Below are 13,274 nucleotides of genomic sequence, written 5' to 3'. Positions count from 1 at the left end.
TGAATTCAAAATATTTGCTAATATTTTGTGAAGAATTCTTGTATCTATCTATATGTTTATGAAGGACATGCGTTTGTAGTTTTTTTTTTTTTTTTTTTTTTTTTTTTTGCCTTTGACTTGTTATTAGGGCAATACAAGCTTCATTAAATGCTTAAGAGAGTGTTTCCTCCTCTTCTATTTTCTGAAAGATATTGTGCAGAAATGGTGTTGATTCTCCTTTAAACATTGGTAGATGGCACATGGGGTACAGAAATACCAAACACCCCCGCCTCCTCTTCTATTTTAAACATTGGTAGAATTTTCCAGTAAAACCATCAGTGTCTGAAGATTTCTTATTGGGACTCTATTTAATTACATATTGGATTTTCTTAATAGTAATAAGGCTATTCTAGTAATTTATTTCTCATTTGGTGAGTTTATGGTTTTTGAGGAATTAGTCCATTTCGTCTTCATCTAAGTTGTCAAATTTATGTGTGTTGAGTTTCTCATAGTATTCCCTTATTATTCTTTTGATGTCTGCAGGTCGTTAGTGGTACCTCCTGTTTCATGTGTGGTACTGGTAATTTGTATTTTCTCTCTCTTTTCTTTGCCAAGCTTATAGAGGTTTTTCCATTTTATTTATCTTTTCAAAGAACTAGTTTTTTGTTTCATTAATTGTCTATGTTTTTATGTTTTCAATGTTATTGATTCCTGCTCTTACCTTTATTATTCCTTCCTGGTTTTAGGTATATTTTGTTCTTCTTTTCCTAGCATCTTGAGATAGGAGCTTATATTCTTGATTTGAGAGTTTTCCTCTTTTCTAATATATCCATTCAGTGCTATAAATTTCCCTCTCAGAACTGCTTTAGTTGTGTCCTCTGACATTTTATATAATGTACTTTCTTTTTCAATCAGTTTGAGATATATACACAGACGTGTGTGTGTGTGTGTGTGTGTGTGTGTGTGTGTGTGTGTGTTCCTGGATATTTCCTATTTGACCCATGGATTATTAAGACGTATATTGATTAGATTCCAATTGTTTGGGGATTTTCCTGTTAACTCTTTGTAATTTTTAGTTTGAAAATACTGTGGTCTTAAAATAGACTTTGCATGACTTCAAATATTTTTAAATTAGTTGAAGTTTGCTTTGTGGCCCAGGTTTTGGTTTATCTTGGTAATTATTCTGTGGGCATTTAAAAAGAATGTGTATTCTGCTGCTGTCGAGAATAGTGTTCTATAAATGTCAATTAAGTCTTGTTGGTTGATGATGTCAAGTTTTTCTACATCTTCACTGATTTTCTATCTGTTGTTTTATCAATATTAAGAGGGGAGTGTATCTAATGATAACCTGAAATATGTAACTGGAATGCATAGGCACAAATCATATCAGAAGCCAAAATGCAGAATGGACATCAGTCAACATGACATATTTGTGCATGAGCTGAATATCAGCCTTGAATACATGTCAAGAGGCATGGAAAAAAGATAACACTTTGATACGTACTAAATAACTAGATTCAACAAAATGTAATGACCAGTAGAGTGTGAGATGCAAGGAAAATGAACTTAAGAATCATTCACAGATTCTCAATTCATTACTGCATGAATGGAGGTAACATTACCAGAAACACAGAGTGCACTGAAGGAAATATGGTTTGCAGGGTGGGGTGGAGATACAGAACTCAGTTCATGTCATCTTGAGCATAAGGTGTGTACAGACTATTCAGAGATGTCTAGCAATAGGTTAGTACTCAGCAGGAAAGCCAGATATAAAAAGGGGATTTAGGAGCCATGATTTAATTAATGATCTTCAAATATAACTGCTTGGAGATTATCCAGGAAACGGAAGCAGAGTAAGAAAATAGAGCAAAGACTATGATCCTGCTAAACTCTAATGTTTAGGACCAAAGTGAAAGAAACAAAGAGAAGAAAAGAAGAACAAGCTGTCAGGATGGAAGGAAGAAAATGAGGAGTAGAGTTTAATTTAGTTCCACAAGTATTTGTTAATTGTGTAGTGTGTGCTATGCACTGTGCTGTGAAGCTGGCTTTTATCCTCTTCTAGATGATAGCCTCTTCTAGATATAAACATATCATTCCCGTACATTGTGGCCAGCTCAGTGACAGACATAAGCTCGAAAGCAACAGGACCACAGAAAGAGGCACTGCACACAGCCCAAGATCACGAGAGGAAACTTTCAAGACATGGTAACATCTAAGCAGAGTCTACAAGGAGAGTAGGAGTTAACCAAGAAAGGAAAAGAGGAAAGTAATACCAGATAAAAGAAACAACATGAACATTAGCAAAGGAGCATGGAGCTCAACAGAGAGGAAAGGATCACCTAAAGGAATGGTCAGCAGGGCTGAACTCTAGTAAGAGAAAAAATAAAATCAGATTAAAGAAGGCCCTTTGACTTTGTCACTTATGAAGTCACTGGTGACCCCTTCTGCCGCAGTTTCTATGAAATGAAGTGAGCATAAATCAGACTACAGTGAGATGAGGAGTGACTGAAAGAACACGAGGTTCAGGAATGTGGGCAGGATATTTTTTCAAGCAACTTAGTGGAGAAGAAAATAAAGATGGCATAGCTAGTGCAGCCGTAAAAAAGGATGAATTCACGTCCTTTGTAGGGACATGGATGAAGCTGGAAACCATCGTTCTCAGCAAACTATCACAAGGACAGAAAACCAAACACTGCATGTTCTCACTCATAGGTGGGAATTGAACAATGAGAACATTTGGACACAGGAAGGGGAACATCACACACCGGGGCCTGTCATGGGGTCGGAGGTAGGGGGTAGGGATAGCATTAGGAGATATATCTAATGTAAATGACTAGTTAAAGGGTGCAGCACACCATCATGGCATATGTATACATATGTAACAAACCTGCACGTTATGCACATGTACCCTAGAACTTAAAGTATAATTAAAAAAAAGAAAAAAAAAATAATATAGTGTATTGCCTGACATATAATAAGTGTTATGCAAATGTTTGTTAAATAAATAAAAGGAAAGATCTGAAAAAAGAAAAAACTTGATGGCATAGCTAGAAGTAGGCAAAGGTCTGAAAGACTTGGTTTTATGATCAGAGAAAGTTAAAGAAATTTATAAGTTGTAGAAAACAAGCCAGAGTGCAGAGAAAAGGTTTTAAATTGTAGCTTACTTCAGTCAATCATTCACACAACAAATATTTATAGAGCATCTACACTCTACTTGACCAAATCATTCCAACATAGAGACAAACAAACAACCCTCCATCACAGTGTTAATATCATGTTTTAAATAAAATTGAGAAACAATAAAAGCCCATGGTAAATAGTGCAAAACATGTATGTATCTCAATTCTAAAGCAGCTTAATAGTTACAACCACAAATATGTTAGCATCTTTGGCTTTGTCATATTTATGTAAGCAATGCCACAATTCAATATAAATATTTCAGTATAGAGGTTTAATTTGTTTACTTCAAGAGAAATGATTTTAATTAAAAAATTATATTACAAAGACAATGGTAAGAAATGATTTGTCAAGATTGTTTTGTTTTAATTATTACAAATACCTAAATGCATATTCTGTACCCAAGATATAAAAGCACTATACAAAAGACATAGAGTAGTATATGAATTCCCAAAAGCATATCAAGTCTGCAAGATATAAAAGCATGATACAAAAGTGTAGAGTAGTATATGATGGTTTAATACTTGTGTCAAAGTCAACCTTAATATTTCTTAGCATTCAGAGACAGAAAACCAGCCAGTTAAAAATGAAAGAACACAAATGGTCTTTAAGTGATATGAGGCCTGGAGTATTCCAGAAAGATTGAGAATAGCCTCTCATGTTTTCAAATTCATTGACTTGCAGAAATTTAAGACTGCAAATTAACTTGAAATCATTTAATACTATTCTCCACACCCCACATATGAAATTCCCTTTACTTCACAATCTTTGTCTGGTATTGACAGAACACTTATGTGAAAGAGAGCCTTGTATTTGAGAAGTTGTCCATTTGTTCTACTGCCAAGCATTTAAATTTGTCTCTGATTATTCCCAAAATATAACCCTCTGTAACTCTGCATTACAAGACTGCATAATTTATATGTAGCAACTTTTTAAACATCAAAATATTATTATAGTATCTGCACATTAAGTGTATTATTTGTCAGACTAGTCATTCCTAATTCCTTCTTTTTTTTTTTTTTTGAGATGGAATCTCACTCTGTCACCCAGACTGGAGTGCAGTGGTGCAATCTCTGCTCACTGCAACCTCCGCCTTCCAGGTTCAAGTGATTCTCCTGCCTCAGCCTCCTGAGTAGCTGGGATTACAGACATGCACCACCATGTCCGGCTAATTTTTGCATTTTTAGTAGAGACCGGGCTTCACCATATTTGGCAGGCTGCTCTCGAACTCCTGACCTCAAGTGATCCACTTGCCTTGGCCTCCCAAAGTGCTGGGATTATGGGCGTAAGCCAATATGCCCAGCCCACCTCTTTCTTGTATACATTATTTTCATGCTACTCCGTTATTTCAGATCCTTGCTTTTTTTTTTTTTTTTTTTTGAGGTAGAGTCTCGCTCTGATGCCCAGGCTGGAGTGCAGTGGTGCAATCTCGGCTCACTGCAAGTTCCGCCTCCCGGGTTCAAGCCATTCTCCTGCCTCAGTCTCCGGAGTAGCTGGGATTACAGGCGCCTACCGCCACACCCGGTTAATTTTTTATTTTTTGTATTTTTAGTAGAGACGGAGTTTCACCGTGTTAGTCAGTATGGTCTCGATCTCCTGACCTTGTGATCTGCCCGCCTCGGCCTCCCAAAATGCTGGGATTACAGGCATGAGCCACCACGCCCAGGCTTTCAGATGCTTTCTAGTAATTCAGTGATTTTTTTGGTTAAACTGAATACAAATTTTCAAATGTGGAAGAGTAAAGTAAGATTATATCATTGCACATGGTGAATAATTTTTAAAAACAGTCCTACCAACAGCTTATGTTTAAGTTATGGATGCTATAATACCCAGAGATTTGACTACATAAACTACACCAACCCAAGTTTTCCCTATTTCATTTCTGTATTTTTTAATTTAAATATAAAACTGTAAAGATTTATATATTTTTCCATCTTGTTAAATTTGTCCCAAAAGTCCAAGGTCATTTTGAAAGATAATTTAGCAAACTACCATATTAGTTATCCCTCCAAGACTTCGATCTTCTACAGATCTGATAGGTATGGTATTCTAAGTCTTTATACAAGACATTGATAAAGGTCAATGGAATAGGCATATAAAGGAAATTTTCTGCACACAAAGAAATCTTCTTCCTAGGTGACACTGATATAGTCATCGAATTTTTAAACAGTTATTTATTCAGCTATAAATCTGGTCAGTCTATATTCCTATGCCTTATACACAGAGCTTTATTGGAAACCAAGGAAAGTTATTTATTTAAAATTGAAACAACATGACTTTGGAAATCCATGAATCCTATGAAAATAAAAAAGGTGAATCTACATTGCTTGCCTTGTGACAACTATTTTCTAGGACTCTAAAATCAGTACCAGTTTGCCACTAATTTCTAGAAATCTGCTAGGGATAGATATAAAGCTTGTTTTTGTATGTTCTTCAGAATTTAATTCTGACTGTTCAACAAAATTAAAATAACTGGCTAATATTTCCTACATACCCCTTTCTCTTTTGAAATTATATTTTTAACTGGAAGAAGATAATAATAATGTCCCCTGCCCCACCCCAATTTTTCTGATCCTACTCAGGACTGCTTCATGAAAAGTTTTAATAAAATAAATAGTATCTATATGTGGTATTAATTTTACTTTATTACCTCATATAAAACTGTTGCGTTCCCATGGAGAAGAGGTCCATAGCAGATATAGGAATGTCCAACAACCCAGCCTAAGTCAGAAGCTGCCCACCACACCTAAAAAATAAGATAATAAAATGTATATATTTTATTCAGAGAATGTCATGTAATGTGAATTTAAAACCATGATTACCTCTCCAGGTTGAAGTCCATATATGGAAGACATTGACCAGTTTAGCATGACAGCGTATCCCCCAGTGGGTCTAACCACACCCTAAGGAGAGAAAAAGTGAAGTTAAAATCAATAAACAATGTGTAAAAACACTCTCTATCTTCATAGCATCCACTTTAAAAGTTCCTGGTCAAAAGTATTTTATATATTAGCTATAAGTAACTTTGGCTTTTATAAAATTATCTTTGAATCATTATTTCTTTGGGTCTTTTAATAGTCACCACAAAATAATTGTCCTCATTAGTGCCATTTTTAGAATCCATTCTCACATTATTAGTCTTCTAAAGAAAACATGATTTCACAAAATTACATGCAATACAAACTTTTCTAATAGCACCACACATTATCAACACTACATTTTCAGACGTATTTCCAGAACAAAAATTAGTGCGAAGAAAGGTAAAATGTAGTTATATGCCTCAAATACAGACTAACATAAGGACCTCTGTTTCTTAAGATGATTAAATAATAATAGCTGCTTAGAGGAAACAAAGTCATAATGTAACTGGAATCTCATTGCAACGCTTCACTGAGGATCATGCAAGCACACTTTAAAGCTGAGCAATTCTTTCATTATGAACTCTAGAACTCGTAGGGATGAATTCCAGTTAATTGAATTTAGATTAAAAGATTTGTCTTATATTGCATTTTGGGCAAAAGTAGGGATCGTTATATCATTGTAGTACAGTTTTCACAAATCAGTTTCAAGTAGTTTTCCCCAACACTGGGAACATATTCAACCTCAATACAAGACTAATATTTGAACACTGGATACAAATGTCACCATAAATAAGAACTAATAGTAAATTTAATAATTAAGTTCATGTATTGTTTTAAAAAACGTTGATTGTCATTGACTCAGTAAGACATAACCGAGTGAATACTCAGAATGAGTAGGTGAACACCTGCTGAGAGATAGAAGGTATATTCCACTCACATGTATTTTGAAGCATCTTTTAGCACAACAATTATAACTGCTCTATGCAAAACAAAAAAGTGTTTTTTATGAAAGGGCAAACATGGATCTAATCAATAACTGTGCTATTAATTATGCTTTTTGGCATAGCTCTGCACCTTAACACACATACACAACTCAGGAAAATGAAACAGAAATTGACTTTCCATTAGTTACTAAAATCGCTGCTCTCCTCAGGTGCCACTAATAAAACATAGGTATCATGCTGTGGAACATTATTTTATTCAGCAGTAACAACATCTGGTCTCTTAGCAAATATCAGATGCAACTTTGTTGGTATTTGAGAGCTATTTTCTAGGTTGTATGACATGGTTAGCATGCAGCTGGCCCTCTTGATCTCCATGGGAACATTAGACATTCTAAGCCTCATGCCAGTAGGTTTTACACATGCACTTTCCCATGCAAACGAAACAGTTATTTTCCCACTGTATCCTATCCTATCTCCCATGCACTTTGCTAGTTTGTTCTATTGAGAAGATCTTTTCCTATGGCTCAACAGATTGATTGAATCTGATATTAATCAAACTGCAAACACTTTATTAAAACTTTCATTTTACAGGCTAGAAAAAGTAGTTTTTTGTAGATAATATGCTCTCCATGTGTTATGACAGATGGTGATACTTAATATCAGTAACAATTTCACTTACAAATGTTTTAAAATTTTCTCTCCATCTTACATGTCCCTGCATTTAGAACTCATTTTTATCAGTAACTCTAAATATTATTATAACTAGGGAAATGTTTAGACCATATGGTACAGAGGGTAAGATGCGTTGACTAGAAATGATGACAAGAAATAAAAGGTGAGGGAAGACATAACTGAGTAGTAATTCAATTGTAAAACCTGAAAGATAAATGTAAAGGATAAGTTGTCAGATTTCTATTTACCTCTCAGATGAGTACTTCTTCAAACCACATTTACCAATGTCACTTTGTCTATAAATTAGTGAATACTTAAACCCATCTGACCAAAAAAAGAGACTTAAAAATGAGACCATGCATGAAAAAGCATTTGAAGTTGTAAAGGCTAAAATTTAATATCTCATTAACAATATTATTTCCTTAGTTCTAGCAATTATTGCTTTACATTTTACCCTGTGCTCCTATCAGTCAAAAGGCATAAATGTCAAAATAATTAGAGGTTGCCATCAAAGATTCTCATTTAAAACAATTAAAATGAAGCTGAAGGAGTGAGAAGAGCCATAATTTATGTTTTTCATTAGTCATTGATACCCACTTACTTTTATTTTTTGAAGAATGAGTATACGAATTTTAATCAAGCATCTTTTTACCATTTATTAATCTAGACTCTAGATCTGCAATTTGGTCTTGCCTCCCAAATGCTCAGATAATACAGTTTCAAATTTCTGGGTATTTGATATGGTGCAGACTAAAGAAACACATAGTTTCATATTCTCCAGGTTCACCTTTTATAAGAGGTTTGAAAGCACAAAAAACACAAAGGTTACATTTCAAGAGAATTTCTTTAGCATAAATTTTAATTTGTGACAAAAATAAGATGATAAAGCATTTTTGTTTCCTGTTTATAATCACATTATCCAGGTAATGATAATTAAAATACAAAAGAGAAACACCATTCAGCCTCTGAAAACACATAAATTATGCTCCAGAAAACAAATCATTATACTATAACTAAGCAAATTTTGTTGGAAACTAAAAATATCACTTTTACAGTAGATCTCAATATGAAGCAAAAATACTCAACACCAATGCTTACCTCTAAAACACAAACCTTCTTTATTTTAGTCTTTTGAATCTCTATTATTTATTATTACATTCTATACATTTTTTTTGTTTTTTTTTTTTTTTTTTTTTTTTCCCTTTGAGATGGAGTCTTGCTCTGTCACCCAGGCTGGAGTGCAATGGCGTGATCTTGCTCACTGCAACCTCTGCCTCCCAGGTTCAAGCGATTCTCCTGCCTCAGCCTCCCAAGTAGCTGGGACTACAGAGGCATGCCACCATGCTCAGCTAATTTTTATTTTTATTTTTATTTTTTTAGTAGAGACAGGGTTTCACTGTGCTAGCCAGGATGGTCTCGATCTCCGGACCTTGTGATCTGCCCTCCTCGGCTTCCCAAAGTGCTGGGATTACAGACATGATGCACCACGCGCGGCCTCTCTATGTATTTATATTCTACCTACCTTAAAAGTAAAGTCATTAGATGATCTAGTATATTCTCATAAATACCCTGTAACCTGCCAATATGCTGTTCTGATCTTTTGGTAGGATCAGTCACAATTCTTAAAGATGTCTGGGGAACTTGAAAAATATCCAGATGGGACTAGCACTCTGCGCCCTGAATAAAGACATGAAAGTGCATCCTATCTCAGAAATAGGACTGGAAGCAATATGAAAGTGCTCTCTTTTGGGATGGGGGCACAAATGTAATGTTCATGGTGTTTAAAAAATTCAATCAGTGCAAGTAAAAGTAAAGGCTGAATATTAGTTTCTCAGAAATGGTACCACAAAGTTATCACAGATAGTTCTTTATAATTTCCAGCTTACTGAGCTACTTTTGAAGACAAGTAAAGTCAAAGACTGCCATAAATGGGGCCATTAAAGTAAAACAGAAAACATGTTAGTATAAATGTTGTCTGCAGTTTTGGTTGCCACAACTTGAAAAAGAAAAATACAATTGCAACAACAGGTGTTGTAGAAGAGGAGGGAAGCCTGAAATGTGTGGTAAGATTAAGAATTTGGGATTCTTCATTGTAAAAATGTAAGCTTTTTTTTTTTTTTAATGATCTTTGAATATCTGAGAGGCACATCCCGAAATACTGAGAATAGAAAAGTTTAGAGTACATGACAAAACTTCCTATTTCCTACATTAAGTCCCTCTATCATTTATTTTGTAATAAAGAATCATACAAGGCAAATATATATATATTTACATATGTAAAATGTCTATTTTTTCACATATACACATGTAAATATATGCATGTATACATGCATGTGTACATATTTATATCCTTACATATATGTATGTATATATATCTGTGTGTGTGTTTGTATGTGTGTGTGTGTGTGTATCAATTCAGCCTGACACGAAACAATAGAGGGGGAAAATAAATTTTACTTGAAGGAAAGAAAAGAAACCCATCACCAAATGATGGCAGGTGTCAGAGAAAAAAAATGAATTGTTCTGATTGTTTAAAAAATCTAACACATCAGCACTAAACCTTGTTTTGGTCATGGTTTGGCAGATGGCACCCCCTATTTCTAGAGTAAGCCTCCACCCCTTTTCTAAACCTGATGAACTCTAACGTCTTCACCAGGAGTATTTCAAGACGTTGCAAAAATACCACCTCTTCTGGGAACTTTCACCCATCCTATTATTTGTGTCAAATGTCTTTCAGGTCCTCTTTCACAGCCCTCAGGAACTGCAAATCTCATCAGAGAACTGATATCCCCTCCTGGTGTTGTGCCTTCTCCACCACTTTGAGCACAACACCTTTGTATCTTCAGCACAGTGTCTGGGGTAGAATAGGCATTTAATACATTTGTTGACTGTCTAAATGAATGAACAGTTGAGTGTATAAATCCATGTGAACAATACAATTATGTTAACAAATACTCTTGGTTCAGTAGAAACCCTTGACACTTGTAGAATTTAGTGAACCTTGAATCTTCTTAGAAGGCATAAAATGTTTCCATTTGGGATATTTCATCAAACATGAAATACCTTGATACAGGTTTTCAGATGATTCTGAAGCTATGTCCATGGAGGATATTTTGGCAGTTGTATAATTTTTTGTCGATCTGAACAACTGTGAGCTAAGGGGCAAAGGTGCAACCAGTTCAGCACTTTAACTGCAAGAGCGTACCACAGATTAAACAAAAAAGGTCACTGCTCTTTTTTATTTGACTTTCATTCTCCTTTTTTTTTTTTTCTAGGGCAGGAAATAGTATTAAGTCACTTAAACAGGAATAAAGTTACATAAATTTTGTAAGTCCACATCAGGACAAAAGGTCTTATCTACCACTTTCTTGTCATGCTTTCTTTTCAATCTTTTCCTTTTGATTTCTTTCCCCTTGTTTTCTTTGGACATTGAACTTTTCTTCTTCCTTTTTTTTTTTTCATTATCACAATCCCTTTATGATATCAAACTGAAAAAGATGCATATTATGATCTCTAAATCTCCCATACCTGAAAGGACATCTCATCCAGATGAGGGATTCTTTTATTATGTAGTGCTTTGAACTATCTCAAAGATAGGCACCCAAACCAAACAGAATAGAAACCCACAACAAAACAGAAATGTATGCAAAGAAGCTCAGATGTGGTTGCTGGAATATTTACAGCAGCTAACAGATTAAAATGTCATACAGCAATTTGACAACTCCAGGGTTGGCAAATGCCGATATGCAAATATGCCCTAAATATATCTACAAATTCTAACCAAAGAACAGACTGCCTTGTGTGTGTTTTATATTTGAGAAACAAGCATTTTTAGGCAGAAGAGTTTTTTTATGAGCTCACAACATTATTTTTCCTCATGAAGATCAGTAATTGAGGAAACAAACCATATGATGACATCATATTTATATCTAAATGCTTCATTAATGCATGTGTGTTTATTTTTCCTATACTTACATTCTGTGGATTCCAACATTAAGATTTTAGGTACTATTAATCCTGATTATACCTATGAAAAATGAAATGAAAATGGTATGAATAAGGAGGTGTCCAAGAAGCTGACTTACTAGAGAAGTAAGAGATCATTCAACAAATATTCTGAGGCTCTACATGGGTCAAATTTTAATGTTAGTGCTACAGTGGATTCAAAAAGGAAAATGTATATTCTAAGACCTCAGAGGACATTCATTGTTAAAAGAGTAAATTAATAAAAACGAATATGTATAAGATAGGTTAAAATAAGTGCCATAAAATATGTATAAGATAGGTTAAAATAAGTGCCATAAAAGTCTGTTGGTTATGTAAAATTTAAAACAATTTCAATTCTAAAGTCCACTGGAGGGAAGAGAGACCTAAAGAGGTAACTACCTTCTTTTGCCATTCTGTATGTGTTAACTTTGCAAAGCCCACTCACTCACACAATTTAGTCACCAGTCCTGTACCCCAATAACCTACAAGGGTCTATCTCGAACTGCATATGTGTAACTCTTGGGCTGAGACTCTCACTACCAACTCTTGACTGGGCATCTTCGTGTTAAATGTCCTGAAGACACATCATGCTCAGCATGTTAAAGACTTTTAGTTTCCCTAGCCTCAAACCATCCTTCTGATTCTATTTCAATGAATATTCAAAAGCACCCTCATATGTTCTCACATTCAAAGTCTTAGACTTCTAACTTTGAACCAAATCTGATTCCTCCCTATTAGGTAGGCTGTCCTATGTAAACTCCCAAACTAATTAAACAGCCTGAAAACTAATCTCTTTGTCTCCACTGTGTGTAGTCACCTATCTTCCCAACTAAATGATCACCTTCTATCTTGCATCGCCTGTGTTCATACCTGGTTCAATCCCACTAGACTAGAAGGACTGTACTTTACTCATAGTTGTATCTGTTCTAGCACAGGATGAGCACTCCATACAAACACATTAAATTGAGTCAAATTCAATGTGGGTGCAGAAATCTCCACACAATTCAAGACCTCTCAAATTTATTGAAATAGATTGTCTTCAGGATGGTACATCAGGAGGAAAATGAAGATGATAGAAATATCAAAGGATCTTCCATTTAGGCACTGAAAGCAATCCAGAAAAGAACCTCTCAGAGAAAACCTGCGCCAGGCGCAGTGGCTCACGCCTGTAATCCCAGCACTTTGGGAGGCCGAGGTGGGTGTATCACAAGGTCAGTAGATCATGACCATCCTGGCTAACACAGTGAAACCCCATCTCTACTAAAAATACAAAAAATTAGCCGGGCATGGTGGCGAGTGCCGGTAGTCCCAGCTGCTCGAGAGGCTGAGGCAGGAAAATGGCATGAACCTGGGAGGTGGAACTTGCAGTGAGCCAGCCTGGGCGACAGAGCGGGTAGCTAGGGTCCTTCCTTATTTGGAATCACTTTTCAATCTAATACTCTGTGTATTGCTTTTATTTTATTTCTACTACACTGGCAAGTCAGCTTTTAATTTCTGAAAACCTTTTCTTCTGCCCATCCCATGAGATCCTACTCCAGGTCACAGTGAATTTCAGTGACTTAAAGTCTTGAGGTAGCACAAATGTTTTTATAAGATTTCTCCAGGTTTTAAGAAACTAATTTTTTTAAAATTAAGTTACACTGTGTTTTCAGGG

General features: G+C 35.2%; 1 protein-coding gene across 1 annotated transcript in view; it reads right to left on the bottom strand.

Moving 5' to 3' along the window:
* Positions 1-13,274, bottom strand: part of ACSS3 (acyl-CoA synthetase short chain family member 3) — a 174,444-nt gene that overhangs the window by 99,688 nt on the left and 61,482 nt on the right. Inside the window, exons 6-7 of the mRNA XM_010383668.2 lie at positions 5,979-6,059; positions 5,807-5,902 (exon numbers count right to left, since the gene is read on the bottom strand). Of these exons, the coding sequence (XP_010381970.1) occupies positions 5,807-5,902; positions 5,979-6,059 (177 nt within the window). The remainder of the gene's footprint in view (positions 1-5,806; positions 5,903-5,978; positions 6,060-13,274) is intronic.

Source organism: Rhinopithecus roxellana, chromosome 10 (genome assembly GCF_007565055.1).
Source record: "Rhinopithecus roxellana isolate Shanxi Qingling chromosome 10, ASM756505v1, whole genome shotgun sequence".
NCBI classification, from domain to species: domain Eukaryota; kingdom Metazoa; phylum Chordata; class Mammalia; order Primates; family Cercopithecidae; genus Rhinopithecus; species Rhinopithecus roxellana.
The sequence above is the reverse complement of the archived record's forward strand: the minus strand, read 5'-3'. Positions and strand labels throughout refer to the sequence as shown.